The sequence below is a fragment of the Corythoichthys intestinalis genome, chromosome 14 (genome assembly GCF_030265065.1).
Source record: "Corythoichthys intestinalis isolate RoL2023-P3 chromosome 14, ASM3026506v1, whole genome shotgun sequence".
NCBI lineage: Eukaryota > Metazoa > Chordata > Actinopteri > Syngnathiformes > Syngnathidae > Corythoichthys > Corythoichthys intestinalis.
In genome coordinates, this window is record NC_080408.1 from 26,760,235 (window position 1) to 26,782,451 (window position 22,217).

Consider the following 22,217-nt stretch of genomic DNA (forward strand, 5'->3'; position numbering starts at 1 on the left):
TATGCAAAGCAAATGACCATCTCAGGTGCTATTCACATGATCTGTTCAAAAAATAAATTTTGACACCATTATAATTTTTTTTTTGTTCATTTCATTCATTTTTGATGCAGTTTTATTGCTTTACAACTTATGTGTGTGTATATATATATATATATATATATATATATATATATATATATATAGGAACGTCAACTTCATGCAATGACACTTTTCGGCCACCAGGGGAGGCCTGGCCCCCCTGGCCCTCTCTTAAAATCTGCTTATGACTACAACCGGCGACTAAAAAGCCGGTTCGCAGTAATTTTACTGGGAAAGTGGCAAACATACATGTCGTTGTGTCTATATTTTTTATTCATCTATCAATTGCATGAAGTAAACATCCCTCATTTTTAGTTTTGTTTTCCGCGTTTGTCAGCTAATTTTAGAAACCCTTTTGAGAAGATGGGAAAAAGAAAAAAAGACGAGGAGTATTGTACTTTTCAGCAGGAATTGACAGAGGTATTTGTCTTTCTGGAGTTTTTGACGACTTTTCGGATAAAGACGGTCATGATGTCAAATCAAATTGAGGCAACGCAAGTGAAGGACATAAATGCGGCACCGTTTTTTCTCTGCTTTGGATGAGTCAACAGACATAAGCAATTTATCCCAATTCAGCATGTTTGCAAGGTTTTGACTATGAAAGGGACAGCAAGAGGGGAGGATTTATTCAAGTCCTTCACTGAGTTCGTTAAAGAAAAAAATCTACCGATGGATAAACTTGTTTCGGTGTGCACTTATGGTGCTCCGTGCGTGGTGGGGAAAAACAGGATTCGTGAACATGAACATGAAAAGAGAAGCATCCTAAGTTTGTCAACGCTTGCATAGAACTAAACCCCACCAAGTATCAGACTACAAAGCCATCAGCAAAACCATGCAGCACCAGAAGTCGCATTAATGGTAAGAAACACTCATCAGTGATTAGCACCAGCATAACAATGTTATTAAAAATAATTCAGAAACTAACCTTAACCCTTGTACTTTAAAAGTGTTGAAATTATATAAAATGCACACATTACTAGTATTTTTTAAAATTTCAAACATATTGTATGTCTCAAGGTATTACATTTTTAAAAATGTGGTGTTCATGGCTCTCTCAGCCAAAAAGGTTCCCGACCCGTGCTCTAGGGCAAAAATCATTGGCATTTCACTCTTGATATCCACTCTGAACCCATTTTTAATCCAAAAAGTTAAAAGTTCAATCTTAGACTTTGAATGAAGCAAAAAAACCCCCAACAACTAAGTATTCATTTGTTATTATTTCCGGCCTTTAAGATACACCTTATTAAACATGGCCTCTTTAGTGCCAATTCAGAATAATTGGACATTTTTTCACCCCGCGTTTCATTCTCGATAGTGAGAAAATTACTTGTCAGCTCACGTAAACGGCCAATGATTATGTTGTCTAATGAATTACATTTTGTTTAATTAATTCAAATGCATCCTGCTTACAATCACAAATATGTGCAAGCTGGGCAGTAGTTAGAACGAACCATTATCACAGAGGGCAACCGTCATTTCCATTTTACCATCACATTATGAGAAATCCCACAGGAGCAGCCCGAGTGGAGCATATTCACACTCTTAGAGCTGGATTAAGTGTTCCAATGGAGGTTTCTCAAAATGAGGCAACAGGGAGGGCATAAAATATATACCAGGGGGCATAAGTATACAATTAAAACAACACAATTCAAGGGGAGGGAACGGAGCAAGAATATTAGGCAGCCAGTTCTTGTGTTTGAGCGTTTAAGACTGAGCTAATATCTGTGAGCAAAACCCTGAGTGATATCTGTGAACCCTCTAGGCATCTGCATTTTCTTAAGTGGAGCTAAGCCGCTTACGCTCTCAAACAGAAGGACACACATTGACACCTGCACGAGACCATAGAAAACAGGTAATTAAAGAGTGTGACAGGCCAATATTAGTAAAAGTATCTATCTCTCATTCTCTGTGTATTGCAATGTAACATTTGTCATATTTGCATTGATGACCCAGTCAATTTGTGTAAAAAAAAAAACCTCATGATTGAGGGGAAAAAAAGTAATGCGTACTTTTTTCTGACCTTGCAGTACAGAGGTACTTCTACTTACAAAATTGATTGGTTCCGGAAGTATTTTCTTAACTTGGAAAATTCTGTTAGTAGTAGTAGTTTTCAATGTAATTGACCCAATCCATTCCAAGCCCCCCAAAATTCTGACATAAATGTTTTAAAATGCATATAAAATGCATCAAAACACGTAACATATATTACAATTCGAATATTGCAAAATAAACATAAAATCTAAGTTGTGCAAAAAACTAAGAATAAAGAATCAAAGTTAATACACTCATGTAACGCTGTCAGAACACAAGGGGCGAATGAAGAGGATGCTGGGAAACACACATACATATATAGTAGAGGTCCCCCTTAGCCAGTTGGATGCCAGTATATGCTCGGCAATAGCAGAGCGGCTATAAGTAAGTTACGTTCAGTCAATTCTCGGCGCTGCTAGTACCAGCCATACTGTATTTCTTGACAAGAGGCAATATTTTCCCATTGAGGTGTGTCTTAACCTGAAAATTCTCTACGTAGAGATGCTCTTAAGTAGAGGTACTGCTGTATTTCTATTAGTATCTGTTGGAATTGTTGTGCATACAGTTAACATTTATGCTTTCCTTGTTATAGTTAGACACCTGATAGGATAACTTCTGTTCAGTCAGCCTTTCCTTTGTCCTGGGCCATGTGGCCCTCATGTAGCCTATGTAATCTATTATATGTTCTATGTTGCTTTCCTGACCCCTCCCATCCTATTGTTTGCCCCTGAATTAAGAGGGTTGCTATCACAGCAGCTGGGGGGAGCAGCTACATCGATTTCCTGCGTGTTCTTTCAAGCCAAGCTAGGTGTTCATAAACCTAGCTTCAAATCTAACAGTATGAGCAATTGAGACCATTTCACTTGTAGGCCTGTGTATGTGTTATACCCGTCCATTGATGGCATCCAGGTCTAGTTCTGCTTTCTTGGCCCATTTCTGCCAGAAGTCAGGATCCTCCAGAGAAATGTCTGTTCTGTTGCCTGGTGCAACAAAACTGGCCTTTTAAGACATAACAAAGGTTAAATTAGTGACTGTCAATTTGTGGACAATGACAGTGAAGTGGTATATTTGTGAGCTTTAATCCTTGGCTAGGTACGGTCGTCACCTTGGCGAAGGTAGACCCTTTGCCCTCAGACTCTATGGTTATGGTGTGCGTGCGCCTCTGAAGGATCTGGTCAATGTCTTCTTCACAGAATTTGGAGCCTTCATCCTCCTCATCCATGAGTGCACCATAAGCTCCCTTCCTCAGTAAGTCTTCAATCTCTTTCTTGGACAATTGCTGAACCTTGATGAAAAATACGGACTTGTAATTGCAAAGCTATCAAATAATAATCAGTGTCTATCTGGTTATAATTTTGTCTGTGTTGAGAAATTATCCCAAGATAACCAATGAGGGTACACAAAGGAGCAGATTTACACAATGATCAGTCCTCATAAGAATAGTATTTGGTGTGTATCTTACCCCACTATTGGCATTCTCACGCCCACTCATGCTCTGGAGGACAGCCTTGTCAAGACCAAGCTTCAGACTGGCTTTATCAAACATTTCCCTCTCATAACTGTTTCTTGTGATTAAACGGTATATTTTGACAGCTTTGGACTGGCCGATACGATGGCATCTTGCCTGGGCCTGCGAAAGAAAAAAATTCAGAAGCATGTCGCAGTATTCTACAAGTTTAGTCTAAAGTATTTAATTCAGACGACCGATGATCTGATAAAGCAAAAACACTGCAGTAGAAATTTTAGAAAACTCAATCCTTTAAGGTTGGTAGGGTTCCTAGGTATTTGTACCTGCAGGTCATTCTGTGGGTTCCAGTCAGAATCAAAGATAATGCAAGTATCTGCTGCTGTCAGGTTAATGCCAAGTCCGCCAGCTCTCGTGCACAGCAGGAAAACAAATCTGTCAGAATCTGGTCTAGAGAAGCGGTCTATGGCTGCCTGTCGCAGATTGCCACGAACTCTGCCATCAATGCGCTCATAGGGGTAACTGGACACAAAAATGTCACACATTATTTAGTAAAAACATCTTAACAATTTACTATAGAAGAGAAAGGGCTCTCAGACAACACTTTTTGACCATTCTCACCGTTTCTGGATGAGATAGTCTTCCAAAATGTCCAGGCAACGGACCATCTGACTGAAAACCAGGACTCTGTGACCGCCCGCCTTCAGTTTAGGCAGTAGCTTGTCAATGAGCACCAGCTTTCCAGCAGCATGGACCATTGCTTGCAGGGGCATGTCTGGCATGTCCATTCCACTGTGGGAGTCCCGAAATTCCTCAATGATCTTCTCTTCTGCGCCTGGAGTAGAACATACACAATCTAAACAAGAACAGCGGCTTCAACGGGTCATAATTACTGTATTTGGGGCTTTAAGTTTATACCGTTAATGAGATAGGGATGGTTACAGCACTTCCTTAGCTCCATCATGGTGTTGAGGAGGTTGGGGACACCTCCCCCTCCTCCACCCCCACCACCACCACCTCCTCCTCCCCCTCCACCCCCTTTTGACAAGAAGGAGAAGTTCTTCTCCAGAATGGCTCGATAGTATTTCTTCTGGATGTTTGTGAGCTCCACCTAATATCAATTACAAAACATTTCTCCAGCATAAGTAAAACAGAAAGCTTGTCATTGGTCATTGATATAACCTGAGTCTCACCTCAATGATCGTCTCCTCCTTAGGGGCTAGGTTCTTTTCAACATCCTCCTTTAGTCTTCTCAACATCATGGGTTTCAGAATGCCCTGCAGATTCTGAACCTGTGATCGTCAAACAGACATAGTTTTTGGATTTTATTCTAAACTTGAACTCAGAATTTGGATTTTTAAGAAAAGAGTGCAACCGACAAATCGTATCAGTACCTGTTCTTCGGTCTTAAGGTCTCCAAATTCAGTCATGAAAGTTTGTTCTGATGGGAAACGTTCTGGCTCTAGAAAGTTGAGCAAGCTAAACAGCTCCTCCACTGTGTTTTGAAGAGGAGTCCCTGTTAACAGAACTTTGTGTTCCTGGATAAGAGGGCACCAAGTGAGGAGAAGAAGAAATCCAAAAGCAAGAAATAAATGGATAAATAATTTGCTCCTTTTAAGCATAACCACCCAAAACTAACAACAACACTCGAGCTCACCATGTCCATCATCTTGAGTCCTTCCAGTAGTTTGCAGTTACGGTTTTTCAAGCGGTGGGCTTCGTCTATTACGACACAGCGCCAAGGGATCCCGCGAAGCTCTGGACAGTCGGCCAGAATCATCTCAAAGGTGGTTATCACAGCGTCGAACCGATAAGCTCCCTTTATTATTTTACCCTTAGGATGACAAGATGAAACGCAAAAGATTAAAAAAAAAGTAAAATGATTACTGTAGTGTTAGTTCATACATTTATTACCTTAATGTTCACACAAAATTCTGACATATTCATCAATAACGTCTTTGGAAGAAATAATACATTTTACAGAGGCTTTATAAAGACATTCTTGATTATAGTTACCTGTGTATCTCGAAAGTACATCTCATAGGCCTGGATGGTTCTGCGGCTAGCTTGGCTGCCATGATAGACCACAGCATTAAGCTCAGTCCAAGTCCTGAACTCTCTTTCCCAGTTAGGAATTGTAGAGAGTGGGGCAATAACCAAGAACGGCCCCTGAATGCCCTTCATGTAAATTTCGTAGAGGAATGTAATGGACTGGATAGTTTTTCCGAGACCCATCTCATCAGCCAATATACAGTTTCGTCTGTGAAAGACAGAGTAGTGACTTGGTCAGTATGCTCTCATGATCTGAAAAGACTTTTCTCATAATAGAGCGTTTCCCAAGAGACAAAATGCAGCTGCAAACCAGTCATGTAAAGCTAGAAATAACAGACAAGTTATATTCTTTTATTAAATATACTGAATTAAGTGCAACATTGCATGACTTATCAGACATTTTTCTGGTAGTACGCCATAAAACTCCAGTGAATTACTACACAGCCAAACGCTTCCTCATTCACAAATGAAATCACGTTTAGTTTGGTTAGTTCAAGAAAGGGAGGAGCCAGTGTGCTGTCCTTCTCGACTAGATACACGAGTTTGGAAAGCAATGGGTCAAAGAAATCCAAAGTACCACCCGCTATTACTAAAAACAAAAAATAAATCAATATTATGCAATGTTGACAAATTTTACTATTGAGTATCGCTTAGCATTTGGAGATAAGGCTAAAACACATACAATTTATAATACCAATATTTGGGTTGACAAAACAAAAATTACTACAAGAAGCCCGTTTCATATTTGATTTTTCTTCAAGTTGCAATGTTAGCAAAACTAAAATCAAGTTGGTTGTACTTACGAGTTGTACCAGTTGAAGGTGAGCCAGTTGAGGCCTTCTAGTTGGTATTCCCTGAGTGCGTTGCCGTTCCTGTATTCTCTTGAACCTTCCAACTTTTTCCATTCAGTAGCTGAAGGCCGATCCTAAACAATGGAAAAAGTATGGACAAAAAGTTACAACATAGGTGTCTCATCAGCTTCAACAGTTAATTTATAAGTAAAAATTCAAATGATATACCGTTTTCGGACTATAAAGTGCTACTTTTTTCCTTCATTTTGAATCCTGCGGCCTGTAGTCCAGTGCATCTTATTTGTTGATTTATTTGGGTTAATAGGTAACACTATATTCGACAACGGCGTCATAAAAACGTCATTAATATAACATGGTACTATCATGGGCATTACTGAATGCTTATGATGGCTGTCATTAAGTGTCATCTGACAAATTATGTCCATTTATGTCCAGTTTGGATCTTTTACATCCATTCAAAAGTGAGATCATTTGCAGGATAACACTAAATGACATCTGTTATTAGCATTGATTAATGCTCATGACAGTGTCATGTCATAATTATGATTGTCTAATGAGTCTTATGGCACCACTGTCAAATAAAGGGTTACAAAACACTAGGGGTGTGCCATTTTAGGCACCCCACGATTCGATTCGATTACGATTCAGGGTCCTACGATTCGATTATTGAACGATGATCACCGTGTTGACGATGATCACGGTTATCACGATTCTCGATGCATTATACATTACTAATTAATAAAGTGGCCAAACAAGTTTATGTTCATTATTTATTTATAATATCCTAATGATTCATTCAACATGAACGCTGGAAACATGCCCATACAACAAAAAGCTGCCCTTAAACTGCTTTTTTGCAAAACCATTAACAATTTTAAAGCCAGTACTTATTTCTCAACATGCCCATACAACACACATCTGACCTTTTTCACAAGAAGGTGCAAAAACATTAGCTATCTCAAAGGCAGTACTTTTACACTCTCAACAATACAATAACATTTACACAGGTGGAATGAATTCCACATTTTCTGGAAACAAAGCATCTGTAGAAATAAGACTTATTTTAACCGATATACTTTCCCCACACATTTCTGTACTACTTCACATGTTTGTAATGTTTACCGTTGTACTTAAACATGGTTTTACACATTCTGCATATGGAGTAACTTTTGCACACCAACAAACAACGCACAAATGGACATGGAAATACACGATAGCGAATTCGCTAATTAGCTTAGCGCTCGGCACTAACTGTTAACATCTCAAAAACAATAAAGGCTAAACAGTACAAGAGGGTTCGTGTACTCACCTCTTATAGACGCACACAGGACATTTTTTCATTGACATGACTTGAAACTACTGCTGGACAACTGAAAGACAAGGAGCAACGAACTATCTCTCTTCCCCTCTTGCTCTAAAACATAACTTGCGCACAAAAGCGTGACCCCCAGGTCCCTGTCTGTGTCATACACAAATTTATTTTCCAGTCTTTTGAAAAGGAGTAATCTCTCACTCAGTAACCGGCAGCATCCATCATAACGTTGTGCGTGCGCTACAAGCGACTGACATAAAGTTATTGTGGAAAATCATCGCTTTTTAACATTTATGAATCGTAATCTAATTGTCACGTGTCGAATCGCAATGCATCTAAAAATTGATTTTTTGCAACTTCCAAACCAAATACTATAACTAGCAATTAATGAAACAACTGGAACAGTAACTGAAGAAATTGTAAGCACAGAACATGAATTTTGATTGTTATTATTGTTATTACTCTAGTGCGGCTTATCTATACAGTAAAATTACAGTAAATGATTTTAATCAATCTGTTTCAGCTCTGCTGATTGCTCTAACTGCTTTTCTGTTCTTGTTTATTAGTTCCAAAACATTAGTAACTAAGTTTCAGCATTAGTTCCAAACTTCTGACAGTGATAAAAAGTTTTGCCACTTTGCAACAAAACTATGACAACTCCTTTAGACATAGCAGTTGGCAGTAGTTAAAAGGGATGGTCATAAGTTGGGGAATAGTAAGACCACAACTAGACAGCTGCTTCTGTTCAGCATTAAACAGACTGTTAGTGGTTTGGCCTGGCCACAAGAGCGAGGCGTGTGGGTGTGCGCGTGCAAGACCGCAAGAACGTGGCCCCGTGGAGAGCAGTTAAGGAGCCTGTAAATCAGAAGAGGAAGGAGCAGGCCGGCGGCAGGCCAACCCACACAAACATTGGCATCATCTTGGGAGGAGCCTTGGTGACAGTGTTTTGGGTTTGGCCTGGAGCAGACTTCACTTTCACTTCAAGTCAGTTGGTGTGCTCCAATGATATTGGTTGAAGAAAGAACCCTGACCACCAATTACAGCAAATATTTGACAGTGCTTGCTTAGTTCCTCAGTGCCAATATTTTTCTTTTGTTTGCACAAATATGTTTGATTGAAAAATTAAAATGGGCATGACTGTGATTAAACACTTTAGTCCATTAAAAAGCAACTGCACAGTTATGACGAATGACAAATCTTGAACTACAGATATAACAATGCTATACACATTGCTTCCATCGGGAATTTCCTCTGGTGAGTAACCAATATAGTTGGAGATACTTACCACTTTGTTAGTGTTGGGTGTGCGTGCAGCGATACGTTCATATTCCTCTATCTTTGACTGGTCAATATCTGCCTTTAGTTCCCAGGTGGAGTCTTCATATGGTAGACTGCACCATTTCACCAAATATAAGGTCACCAGCTGAAGACATGCACAGGAATGGGAAGGGTCGCTTGGTGAGTGTGTGTAGTACAGCTTCAAATACAAGATATAAGACGTCAAAAGGAGATCAAAGCACCTCCCCGTTTTCATCCATGCTTTCTGAAATGTCCAAGACGCGGTCCACCTCCACATAGTCTGGGTTGAAAGGCTCATCATCCATCTGGAGAGAACCAAAACATGAGCTTATCATGAAAGGAGTGAGTTTTGCTGTTGCCCTAAGGTGTGTAGCTGCGAGTTCCATTTACAATAAATCAAGTGCAGTGTCATTTTTTAAAAATAGTTATTGCACTTTTATTTTTAGTATTTAAAGTGATCTAAAAAAAATGATCATAAATAGATTACCCAAATAAATTATCAAAATATAAACTATGTAGAGCTTCCTATCCATGTGTGAAAAAGCAATTAGCCCCAAAACTAAATAACTACTCATTTTAACAACTGAAATCAAACCTTTTTTTTTTTTTTTTTGGGGCCAATTCTTTCTTAATTTTTCATGGGGGTATTTTGGCCCATTCGTTCTTAAGGATAATCGGTAAAGACTGAAGTCATACCTCATTGATAAAGGTGTTGAGAAGTTGCTTGGCCTTAAATCGCTTGACCTTTTGCTGTATTCGCTTGTCTTTCTCCAGTTCTTCTAACTCTGCCCAACGACAGTGGAGGTACGAACTGGAAGAGAAGAGGCGTGTTCAAGACAGAAAAGTCACTCAATTCAATACAGCACTTGAAGAGCATGTTCAAGACAGAAAAGTCACTCAACTCAATACAGCACTTGAAGAACAGCTGTAACAGCAACAGCTGTAAAAAAGTGCTGAATACTAATACAAGGTTTCTTCAGGTATCAGCAAATCTTTTTTAATGCCACTTAAACTAATTTAATGCCAATGCCTAACTGCAGATAGTTTCACAAACACAAATTGTAAATAGAGTTGTCCGATAATAACTTTTAAACCAATATCCCGATAGTGCCAAACTCAAAATTCTGATTAGAATATCAAACAGATACACCTATATGCGGTGGTGGACTTAACATATTATGGCTAATTGTATTGTGATAATCCACCATATGCTTTAATAATGATAAATGTAACAACTTCAAGGTTGTCCAAATAAAATAAACATTCTGTAAAAAAATAAGAAAACAACTTCAACTGAAGTTATGGGAAAAGTATATATTGCACCACAAAATTTTTTGTTGAAATTAAAATAGTGCAAACATCAGTTTTTTGGCTCAAGTGCAAGTGCAAAGTGCCAATAAGGCACTGCCATATCACATATGGCTCACACAGTGCTTCTGGCTCAAAATAAAAACGAAGGCACCGAGCTTCTGTACAGTGAATGAGGTATGCAATGAGTTTATAATCAATGTTTTTTTAATCATTTATTGTTCATTTAATTCTTCTCATGGCCACTAAGCATAACTGCTGTACTAAGCTGTGACCAGCCCTTGCACAAAGGCAGAAGGCGTCTACATTCACTTTGAAGGCGTTTATTGATCGATATTATCGGGTAGCTGATAGTATCGGCTCGCTTATCTCGCAATGGTCTTATCTTATGTTCTCTTATCCCGGCCTGCTACCTGATAATATCAGACAACTCATACACTGCTTAATTTTTAATGCCTCAAGCATTTAGTTTAATGCTTTTTAAGGCTTAAATTTTGACAAAATCCATTTAATGATTTTTAATGCTTTTTAATGACCTGCATAAACACTGTATTAACAATAGCCAAGACAGGCTACCCTCTAGACCAAGGGTGGGCAAACTATTCCATAAAGGGCCGCTGTGGGTGCGGGTTTTTGCTGCAACCCATCAAGAGGACACCTTTTCACCAATCTGGTGTGTTATAAGTGCAATCAGTTGATTGCATTCAGGTGCTTCTTGTTTCCATTGAAACCTCATTGGTTAAAAGCTCTGTGCTGGATCAGTTGAACCAAAGACCAGGACCCACTGTGGCCCTCGAGGACCGGTTTGCCCACCCCTGCTCTAGACCCTACTCACATGACGTCACAACCACGCCTCCGCGCCATATTGTCCGTCTACTCGTCGTTTTGACGCATTACCGCTACGTAAATTCTTCCTATTATGGCGTGTTTTTCTGCTCGTTAACATTAATAATCAGAATGGTGAAGGCGTGTGTGGCGGTTGGTTGCAATAACAGAGGAGATAGACGGAGAGACTTGAAGTTCTACCGTATTCCGAGAGACCCGGAGAGGAGAGTGAGATGGACTGCTGCAATTCGACGAGAAAAATGGGCTCCAAACGATTACCACGGATTCTGTAGCAGTCATTTTATATCTGGTAAAATGCATTTAATATATATTTAGAGGGTTTTGGGCTGACAACCACAATTAAGATCATTGCGAGGCTAATCGCCGACAACATACAGTTTCAAATTCAAGATGCTTATTTCTTCCGTCATCATTACATTTTGAATAATATTTAGCTGGTACCAAGTGAAAGAAGCTGGCCTCGTCTACGGATCATCAGTTAAACAGGTGTGTCCAAACCTTTTGCAAAGGGGGCCAGATTTGGTGTGGTAAAAATGCGGGGGGGCTACCTCGGCTGATTTACATAGAACAATATATTTAAACAAATTTTAGCAAGCCCTTCTGTGTGTCACATTTGCTTTATTATTTTTTTTTAATTCATAATTTCAACAGTCGTCTTTGTGGCGTTCTCTTTCGACACTCGGGCTCTTGCGAAATACTGCTGCTGTGAAATTAAACTAGCTTCTAGTTGCTATAATTTCTCGCTGCGTATCTTCCCTGTAATGTTGTCGCACATGTCAGCGTGTCTTGTTCGGTAATATTATCGCGTCACATCGAACTCTTTGAAAACAGCGACTGTCTCTTTGCAAATGAGGCAGACACAGTTGTTGCGTATTTTATTGAAGAAATAGTCCACTATCCACCTATCCTTGAAGCATCGGCCATCGCAGTCAACTTTTTTTTTATTGATTGTCGCCATTTTAGAAAATTGGAAGTAAAGGGTCACACGGAGGTAATGTTGGTTAGAGTGCTGCTATTAAAGTTTTTCAAACTTTCGTGAGAATAGGCTGATTTTGTGTAGACAAGATAGTTGTAGATATCAGGGTAGCAGATGTCAGGCAGAGAGGGCGAAGGCAGCGGGTCGAAAAATATCGATTTAGGCATCAAATATGGATCTGGCAAATGGATAGACTGAAGCTTTTCCACATAACGCCTTTAATGCAACGCATCCAATGAGTTTACAGCGTCTTAAAGCACCAGGGCTTCCATGAATTGCTCTATAAACTGAACGACTAATTGAAACCATTGAGATTAGGGCTAAACAGAGACGGACAATATAGCGGCCGGATACAGCGACACGTTATTCTGTGACGTTGGTGAGTAGGGTCTATAGTTGGGTAACGATAAAAAAAAGTGAGCAGGAACAGTATCGCAAGGAGAACCAGATGGCTTGATCTGGCAAACCACATTTTCCAAAAACTTATAAGTAAGTGGCTAAAATCAAATAGCTCCAAACAGGGAACAGGGAGCAGAGGATCAACTGTAGGGGCTGAGATTTAGCTCTAGATGTAGAAACCTCATAATTTACCAATTGGTGTGTACAGAGGGCGAAATACTTATGTGGATGCCAAATACAGATGCTTACTGACAATGTATGTAAGTATGAAACATAAAGGAAACACTTTTTTTTTTAAATGCAGTGCTTTACCAGGAAAAGGAATACTTAATTCCTGTGACAGCACATTTTGCCAGTTTGCTGCAATTGTCTTGGGAATAAATTACAAATTGAGTTTGTAGTCAATTACCACTTGTCTATGTTTTATTCATTGAAAAGCTAGAGGTACTATCGTATAGGATGGAGGTCAGCATGCTGCTCTTTAGCGCTGCCCTAGTGGCTCCCTGGTGTTTTTATCAAAAATGTTTGAAAATGGAGAAAAATGGGGGAAGGAAATACATTGTTTGTTTTAATATGGTTTCTGTAGGAGGACAACATGACAGAAACATTCTTCTAATTCATTAATATAGTAACAAAGTTAAAATTGAGGCGCCATCATACAACAGAGTAGTCACGTTGTGCGTCATTCTCTCAAGGATGCACTGCAGGGAAAATAAACATTTAGGCTCATTATGTATTTGTAGCAAACTTAGTCATTTTGATAGTAGGTTAATATAGCTAATATACACTGTTCACATAAATTAAAGGAATAGATACATAATGCATGTGTTGCCTTCATTACAAGGCTTATATAAGGCTTTTTATTTTTTTGCGGCTCCAGACATGTTTTTTTTTTTTCTTTCTTTCTCAATATGGCTCTTTCAACATGATGAATATGAGAACATGAGAATGATGTGGTTGGAAATGTTTCAGCTACAGTATCATATATTGGTTCAAACTAAACAAATTTGACTGAAATAATTGTGAAAAAAAAAAAAAATGCTTTACACACACTGTAGAAACCAATGAGAGAAAATATGTGAGAAAAGTAGGTCTCAATAGAGGAAGAAAAAAAGCCAAGTGTGCCACTCACAAGCCCTTGAACTTGACATAGAACTCCTCAACCTCCACCTCCTCGTGTGACTCCAGCTAAAAGACAAGGGGAAAAACAATAATTACCCAAATATATTACTACAAGAAATAGATGAACAGATGGAGAGCATTTTAAAAACTGTAAAGCGGCAACAATGAAGATCGAGTGACTTATTTTGCTTCACAATCACCAACTGGCTTATGTATCTTCGCTTTGCATATGTCATTTTAGTCAGTTTCTTCCAAGTAAAGGTGGACTGCTATTAGGTCATAAAATACTTAGATTTCATAATTATCAATAAAATAGCACACGGATACAGAAAACACGATGACAAGATCAACAGAAAAATAGTTTGAAATCCATTAAGATTTTCATTCATGGTTTGTGTGAAAGACAAATCCTTGTGAAGAACTGCTCTTTCATTTCCCATAACTTATTTAACACAAGCACACAAACAAGTTCATACTCCACCATGCTGCTGTTGCTGCTGCTGCTGCTGCTGCTACTACTACTACTACTGTAATGCCATGAATCATCAATCACAGTCACACAGCCTGAGGAAATGCTAGCTTGGTGTCTGGCGTTGCTCTCGTATTGTGGTTTTGGCTGTATGCCAAGCCTAGGGTCAAATTTGAATGGAGTTGCGTGCTTGTGTTCGTGCAAGCAAAAAAGAGAGAGAGCGAGCCATGTGAATTGGCAAGACAGATGGCAAAAGCACATTTTGGCTGCGTACTGTATATGCTTGCGTGTGTTAGCCAAGTTAAAATATTTCTTAGAACAAGCCGTGTCAAATGTTTGGTGTACACTCGGACTGGAAAATTAATAAAAAATGAAATATTTTGTTTTGCATATTCTATCTTTAAAGTCAACTTCGCAAGTTCTACAACACGTGGCCTTAGCAACTTTTTTTTTTGACAAACATAAAACATTAGAATTGGGGGTTTATGGTTTTTTGTTGTTTTTTTTTTCCAGAAAGGGGCCACTAACAGGCAATCATGGATTTTTCATAAAATTGCACAGGACATGGTGCCAGATCTTCGTTGTAAAAAGTTTTAGCAGCAATTTTAATAACCTTTGACCCATGTTATTTGCTTCAAAACCACAATTATTCCGCTATTGATGAGTGGATTCAAGTTAACGCTCGGGGTAAAAAAAAAAAAAAAAAAACCTCAACTGTTTCAAAGCTTATTTGATATGAAGAAAATCAAGCAAAATCCGGATTGGCTGCTTACCAATCAAGAGTGGCATGAAAAACCAAGGGGGAAAAAACCCTAAACAAAACAACTGCTGGTGCCTCAAAACAAAATGTATAACAACAGAAAGGTCACTGTCTACAAATCCGGCTCCAGAGTACAGGCTTCTGGGACGTCATATATCCCAAGCAGAATTCGGCCTGCATTCTGCTAGGAATGCACGCGTGAGCGTCTGTATCTAGCTCACCTGTTTCTTGGAGGTACGCACACCCATTATCTTCTCCACAACTGGCCCATCAGCTTCCGCCACGTCCTAAAACCAGAAAATAATATCATTGGTATCTACCACACAGTTTCGGGGTAGATGACTATAACAATGTTAGCTATCATCCGATGTCTGATTAGGCATTGACTTCATAATGGTATTGATGGGACACGGGGCCGATTAATAGGGGGCCTATCTCCGTCAAAGCTGACCAAGTGGAAACACAGACAAAGAGCTTTTTACATTGAAAATTCTTGTGATTAATTGCGTAAATCTCTCAATTCTCTATAGATATGGAAGTAAAACAGTCTTGATTCTTTGTTAAAAGCAAAAAAAAATTTTTTTTAATACGGGCGGTTAGCATTTATTTCAAGTAAATATGTCGAATGTACTGCTCGTCTTTAAGTCACTGTGGCGCCGCCTTACCACAACAAAGAGCTTTTTACGTTGAAATTATCGTGAATATATGCTTAAATCCCTGAATTCTTTACATATATGGACGTAAAACCGTCTCGATCCTTTGTTAAAAGAGCAAAGAAGCGGGCAGTTAGCATTTATTTTTCGTAAATATTGCGAACCATGATGTCAATCCCGTAGCGGCTAAATTCTCCCATTGACGTTTCAAAATGCATGCACAGTACGAAAAATATAATAATTACATTGAATCCTCGAACAAATCACTCCAGAGACAATCCTTCCTGTTTGTATGCGGTACAGCATTCGTACTTTTACCCTAAATCTGGCATTGAATCACTGCATGTGTCGCTGCGACCGACTCCGAATAACTGAAACGGATTGTGGGATGGGCCCCCTGCTTGAAGGCGTCGCGCAGTGGCTGGCCGAATTGACCCGTCAATACAATTATGAAGTCTATGGATTAGGTTAGCTACGCACAAAAACCTTTGGAGCTAAACCCAGCTACACCCAGACTGTACCTGCAGCTGGGTTGTTGACGATGGGGACTTCGGTGCCGGTGAATCGTCTCCACTGTCATCATCATCCGATATTCGGAACTCCAGGTCTTCTGTATACCGCTTCCTCTTCACTTGACGGCTGGAGCGTCGCTTCTGTTGAGGGAAAGTTTAAGGTATATGCTTCATGTTAGTCATACTATCCTTTTGACCTTAATGATTTAGTCAGTAATTGTAATAAAAACACAAGGGGAGATTACAGTGTGTTTGATTGATTATAACTTGGGTTGGAAATTTTAAAATTAAATCAAAGATTGAACATTTTTTTAAGATCGTTCTCTGTGATCAGCCTTATCATATTTAATGGACCATATGCATTTGCAATTTGACTATTTTGGCAGATTTTGCACAATTCCTTGAAAGAGTCCAATTTTGATTATTTTCAGGCACTTTATCACACTCCATGTGGGTTAAACTGTAAACTTAAACACACATAAAGGATATTACACATATTGTGCACTAAAATAAGATATAAATAAAGTATATAATAAAGAAGATACATTTCATTGCATGAACGTCTGCTAGCTTGATGCTAATACGACAATGGTAGATGTCTTTGTATAAAAAAACAACAACATAAAAATCAAATTAGAAAACAAAAAGATGAAAAGACTAGATCAGAGCATATGGAAAAAAACAAAATGCCAGATCACCCAGCCCTAATGGTAACCATTGAAACTTTTGCTCCGCAAAGGCCGTTTGACTAATGAAAATACTATGCAATTATTTGCAGAAAAAGCTTGAAACTAAAATAAGGACTTTTAGCTGTTTATAAAAACACCTGTTTATATGCATTTTAAATTAATGTTCAGGCGTTTCTACCTGCCTCCTAAACAATTGGACATTTGTTTCATGAGTCGTGTGTTAGGACTTTCTTCTCAGGTTGTCAACAAGGTTTGTTTGATATCTGTGGCATGAATCAAGAAATTCTGTACCTGCACACCATCTTCATCCTCCTCCTCAATAGGTGAGGAAGGCGGAGACTTCACCTCCACATTTTCACAGGCTGACAAATCCCGTTTCTTCTTGGAGTCCTTCTTGGTAGCGATGGCGCCATCTTCGGACTCTGCTTTCTTACTGCTAAAAAGATTTAAAATTTTTTCAACAACAACAACAAAAAAAATAGAGTTGCTTTTTTTTCAGCCCATGGGCCTAAACAAGCAAGGGATATGAGTGTGTGCATGTGTATGTGCGCACGTGTGCCTGTCCCAGGGCAGTCGCCATGTTTGATTTACCCATTTAGGAATCATTAGTGTGCCTCAGGCCCTGGAACACAGGGGGTTAATATGATGAAAGACTGCAAGGAGGTGGAGGGAGCAAGATGGAGAGATGCAAGTAGAGAGGAAGCACACAAGGGCTCAGCAAGAGAGAGAGCAATTGGGAGGGGTGAGGTTGAGAGGCTCCCATGCTTCCTCTAATCTCTGGCATGGAAAGAAAGAGGAGCTGTGTGTGTGTGTTAAGTGTACATGCACGATACAGGAAGTCCAGAAGACTTTCGTGTACCATGCACTTCCGCACGTGCACATGCAGCAATGAGTGCACACATTGAAAATTATTTGTAGAAGAAGAGGGTCAGCACTTGACGAATGAAAACTACAACCCAAACGCTAATCAGCTTAGATGCACATTTGAACTGTAAAACCAACTTTCCCATATTTCCATTACTGAGCGTTTGCTTTTGTCTCACTTGCAAGTTGCTAATGTGTATTGACTTGTACTCAGGAACTTCAGCTTCTTCCTGGGAGGCCACAGTTCAACTACATTACCTTGAACTGCTAAAATAAAACAGACCCATCATTTCTGTAAGACTAAATATGTTAATGCACGTAACCTAAGAAATCAGTCATGTTCCAACGAGGTTAATTTAAACTGTTTACCAACTTTTACATCATGTTTAATGACGGAGTCTCGGGGGGGAAAAAACAATAGCCAACGTCCAGATCTATTGAACATTTACAAAAAAAGCAATTTCAGAAATAATGCCAAGAGAACTGTGATGCGAGTTTCATCATCCAAGACGCAATTCAAATGACATACTGTATCTTCCACCCTGCCCTTTTGCATCACAGCATGGATGTGCCTCTCTCCACTAGTCCCTCCTGCTTGCTCACTCCCTTGCTGTCCCTGGGGCCCTTCTCCTTTCATCCTCACGCCAAGAGCAATAACCATCTCCGTGGTAACGGCTGGTCATGTGACCTGCACCTGTTCCTCTGGCTGGTCGCCACACGCTGGAGCCATCTGGCCACACAACAGACACACACACACACACGCGTGCACACACACTTCTCTACTTGGCTGTTTCTCTCCTTCCTTCGTGAAATTGGTTCCCCAACTTCCTCAGTCAACACCCAATCAGCCCCTGCACAGTTAACCTTCACACACTTCATCCTCTTCTCAAATGTTTAAAAATGCATGGTTCGAGATGACCACAGTACAGCCCACCAAGAATCCTCCGAATTGTACTCTGTTTGTACCAGTAAACCCGTACAGCAAAAACAAATCAGGGTTTAACTTGGTCACTGCCATCAGTTTTTGTACAACCAATTCAGCAGGTGGGCAATTTTTTTTAATGACACTGCCAATGGAAAATTTTGAAAAAGACATTTTAGAGTCAAAGTAGGGATGGGCGATTTGGCATGAAATTCAAATTGTATTACCGTGGTAACTTGTGGTATACACTTTAGTTTAGGGCTGCAGCTATCGAATATTTTAGTAATCGAGTAATCGACTGAAAATTCTATCGATTAATCGAGTAATCTGATAAAACAAATATATTTTTAGGTGAAGAGCAATTATAAATATACATGAGAAAACAAGACATTTCATCTAATCTTGAACCATTTTCAGTCAATCAATGTCTATTTTCGATGTATATTGTTGAAAACAGCCAACAATTGCATCTGAGATGTAACTAGAATTAAAAAAAAGACTAATTCACTGCTTTCACTCAAAAAACTTTTAGATCTTATTGAAAAAAATATATATATCTTACCTAAAAATGCCGTTACGCTTGATAACACACATCACTTAAAAGTTAGGATTTTTTCCCACGTGTTTCGATTGAATTTCTATTTGTGTCAAGCCATTTTTAAAGAGCATACGACACCAGAAAAAAAGTCTTAAATGGCATTATTATGTGAATTAGAATTATATTTTGAGACGATTCGACCATATACAACAATTTAGCAAAGCGCAGATGACGAGAAATTAGTCTTTTAATCTGCCGGTTAGCCACGCCTACAATTATAGGGCTTTAGCGTCCCCAACAGGTGGATGACGTCAGCGGTAGACTAGGCCAGGGGTTCCCAACCTATTCCACTAAGGCACACTGTGGGTGCAGGATTTCATTCTTACCAAACAAGATGACAACACTTTTTCCCCAATCTGGTGTTTTACAAGTGCAATCAGTTGATTGCAGTCAGGTGTGGCTTGTTTTAGCAGAAGCCTCATTGGTTCAACTGTCTCTGCTGGATCGGCTGGAACAAAAACCAGGACCCACAGTGTGCCTTGAGGACTGGGTTGAAAACCCCTGGACTAGGCTCATCGGTTTTACTATTCAGCCCATTGAGGGGGAATTGTTCAGAACGAGGAAAACGCGACGATGAGAGCTGCAAAATGTCATTGTTTCAGTCTCTCTACTCCCAATATTTTTACAGGATATTCTTTTTATCCAAGTATTTTCCCCAATAGCTATATAAATGGCTTGAGAAGGACCAGTCAGCCCGTCGAGGGGGAACTATTCACAATGAGGAAAACGCGACGAAGAGAGCGGCAAAATGTCATTGTTTCTGTCTCTTTACTTCAATATTTTTACAGGATATTCTTTTTACCCAAGTACTTTCCCCAATTGCTAAATAAATGGCATGGTCATGACAAATAACTTGTGCTAAATGGAATATAAAATAATAAAAATCCATTTATTCAAGACGACATGGCAAAATTACTCCATAATGGTCAAAACAGTCGACTTTACCTTTACTGTCACACCTGCCGAACGATATTTTATGACACCAAAATCGGACATATGTCATTTCCCTTCCCCGGCTTCGGAGAATGTAAACAGACCAGAAGGAGTGACAGCTAGCCGACATGCTAACCCGAACCGAGGGATGTTTCAAAGTCTTCGAAGTGGAAAATCACACATAACTAGCCTGGATTATTTGACATGACGACCCGGTTGTCGAGTTTCTTTGCGGATCGGCAAACGGCCCGGCGGAGAGCAATTTACAATTCGTTCCCTGGAGGAGGGTGGCTGGAATTGTTGTGTAGCTAACGTGCTAACAGCTAACTGCTAATGAGCGTGAGGATAGCTTTTTACATGCCTATCAATGATCAAACGTAAGTAGTCCTTTATTTAAAGGAATTTTATAGTGTTTACTTTGTAATCACTGTATTCGTATTTGACATAATACAAAACAAGATGTTTACTCACTTCCTTGTAAGTCCAATGGTCCCACAGTAAATATCCACGGTGAATGGGAACCTTTTGAAACTCCAAAAAGGCGCATACGCCTCTCCCGCATACAGAATGATTTTTCTGCAGCCGTTTGGCTGGCGTGATGCAAAAAATAAAAGTATTAATCCGCAAAATCAGCTGAATCCTTCGTCCTCATACACAACAGTACACTGTAGCGTGAAGAGGACGTCTTCTACCGTACACGTCACAGCGCCCTCCTCCTCAATGCGAGACCGAAGCCGGAAGTCACTCATTTTCCTGGCGCGGGATTCAAAAAACTAAATAAATATAGCGATCGCTTCCACACACATCCAAGTGGTCCATATCATTCAGGAGCATAAAATACCGCGTGTATTATGAAATAAACATGCTTTTTCGTGTCACAAGCACTTTAAGTTCTAGTTAGTTTTAAGTTAGTCTAAACTGTAAGTCCTGATAGGATTTTGAGTTTTTGCAGTGTTCAAAATAAATGTATGATACAGGCTGTATTGGAGCACATTAGGGACCAGTGCTACTTGGTGTTTTATCCAGCAATGACTACTAAGCTAAAATTGATAGTTAGCATTATTAAGTTTTTATTTTACACCCTCATCACTCCACAATGCTATGTTATGTTAAAACCTGTATGTAAGACGTTAGCCACGCATCGACAGTGGTCATAATTAATAGAAACCTAGCCCTCCGCAGGGCTAACGTTACGTGAGCTAGTAGTGACAGTAGCGTTAATCTTATTTATTCGCGCTTAGCGCTCTTTATTAGCGCTTAGCGCTCTACTGCTTTAAGATGGCGGCTGTTTACTAACGCTGCCCAGAAGCGGCCGAGTGTCATTTCGCATCTAGTTCAGCATACATGCGATCTCTGAGACGCATCAGACGCTACCTGCAACCAACGTAGCATTGTGCGGGCTAGTATTTAGCAACGTCGGCGTCGTTTTCTAGCGGCTGTTAGCTGCAGTAAGTTTTTTTTTGGTTTTTTTTCCCCTTCTTCCTCTCCGCACGTGACATCAGCGCGTTATCCCGCATTAAAAGTAGTCCGAGCAAAACGTGATGCTTAGAGCTGTCAAAATAAATGATTACTCGAGGTGAATAAAATTACTCGGATCAGTTTTTAAACTCGAGCTACTCGAGTTGCTCGAGTATTCGTTTCAGCTCTACTTTAGTTTGTCGATTTCAATAAAATATACTAGCTGTGTCTGTGGCATTCTAGTAGATTTTTTCCCTTTTTTTTTAAATATAAACACAAGAGCAGAAATTTGGGTTATGTCCGCCTGTGTAGGAACTAGTGGTGTAACGGTACACAAAAATCTCGGTTCGGTACGCACCTCGGTTTTGAGGTCACGGTTCGTTCGTTTTCGGTACAGTAAGAAAACAAAATGCAAAATAATAAAATGCTAGTTGTTTATTACACACCTTTGTGCTTTCAACAATAGTAACATTAGCCTATACAAAGCTAGAATTCTGCTCAAAAAGTAGCGGGTATTTAAAGATAATCCAACAACAATTTCTGAAAGAAAGAAAAAAAGTCCTGTGCTAAAGAGAAAAGCAATCCCAATGACACAGATTTCTACATGTATTTTACAAATGAAATGCCTCAATGATTTTTTCTTCTTATGAACAGTTTTC

The 22,217-nt window shown here is 39.4% G+C and overlaps 1 protein-coding gene across 5 annotated transcripts in view; it reads right to left on the reverse strand.

Annotated features, from left to right (window-relative positions):
* chd7 (chromodomain helicase DNA binding protein 7) overlaps window positions 1-22,217 on the reverse strand; it is a 142,086-nt gene that overhangs the window by 44,054 nt on the left and 75,815 nt on the right. For 4 of the 5 annotated variants that reach the window (XM_057857359.1, XM_057857358.1, XM_057857360.1 and 1 more), the window contains 18 exons: window positions 17,075-17,219; window positions 16,104-16,235; window positions 15,151-15,216; window positions 13,711-13,766; window positions 9,746-9,860; window positions 9,271-9,354; window positions 9,036-9,173; window positions 6,430-6,551; window positions 5,591-5,834; window positions 5,232-5,408; window positions 4,969-5,112; window positions 4,768-4,866; window positions 4,493-4,685; window positions 4,196-4,409; window positions 3,901-4,096; window positions 3,572-3,739; window positions 3,215-3,394; window positions 2,998-3,108 (listed from right to left, as the gene is read on the reverse strand). In XM_057857359.1, the coding sequence (XP_057713342.1) occupies window positions 2,998-3,108; window positions 3,215-3,394; window positions 3,572-3,739; window positions 3,901-4,096; window positions 4,196-4,409; window positions 4,493-4,685; window positions 4,768-4,866; window positions 4,969-5,112; window positions 5,232-5,408; window positions 5,591-5,834; window positions 6,430-6,551; window positions 9,036-9,173; window positions 9,271-9,354; window positions 9,746-9,860; window positions 13,711-13,766; window positions 15,151-15,216; window positions 16,104-16,235; window positions 17,075-17,219 (2,584 nt within the window). The remainder of the gene's footprint in view (window positions 1-2,997; window positions 3,109-3,214; window positions 3,395-3,571; window positions 3,740-3,900; window positions 4,097-4,195; window positions 4,410-4,492; window positions 4,686-4,767; window positions 4,867-4,968; window positions 5,113-5,231; window positions 5,409-5,590; window positions 5,835-6,429; window positions 6,552-9,035; window positions 9,174-9,270; window positions 9,355-9,745; window positions 9,861-13,710; window positions 13,767-15,150; window positions 15,217-16,103; window positions 16,236-17,074; window positions 17,220-22,217) is intronic. The other variant, XM_057857362.1, reaches the window with a different exon arrangement.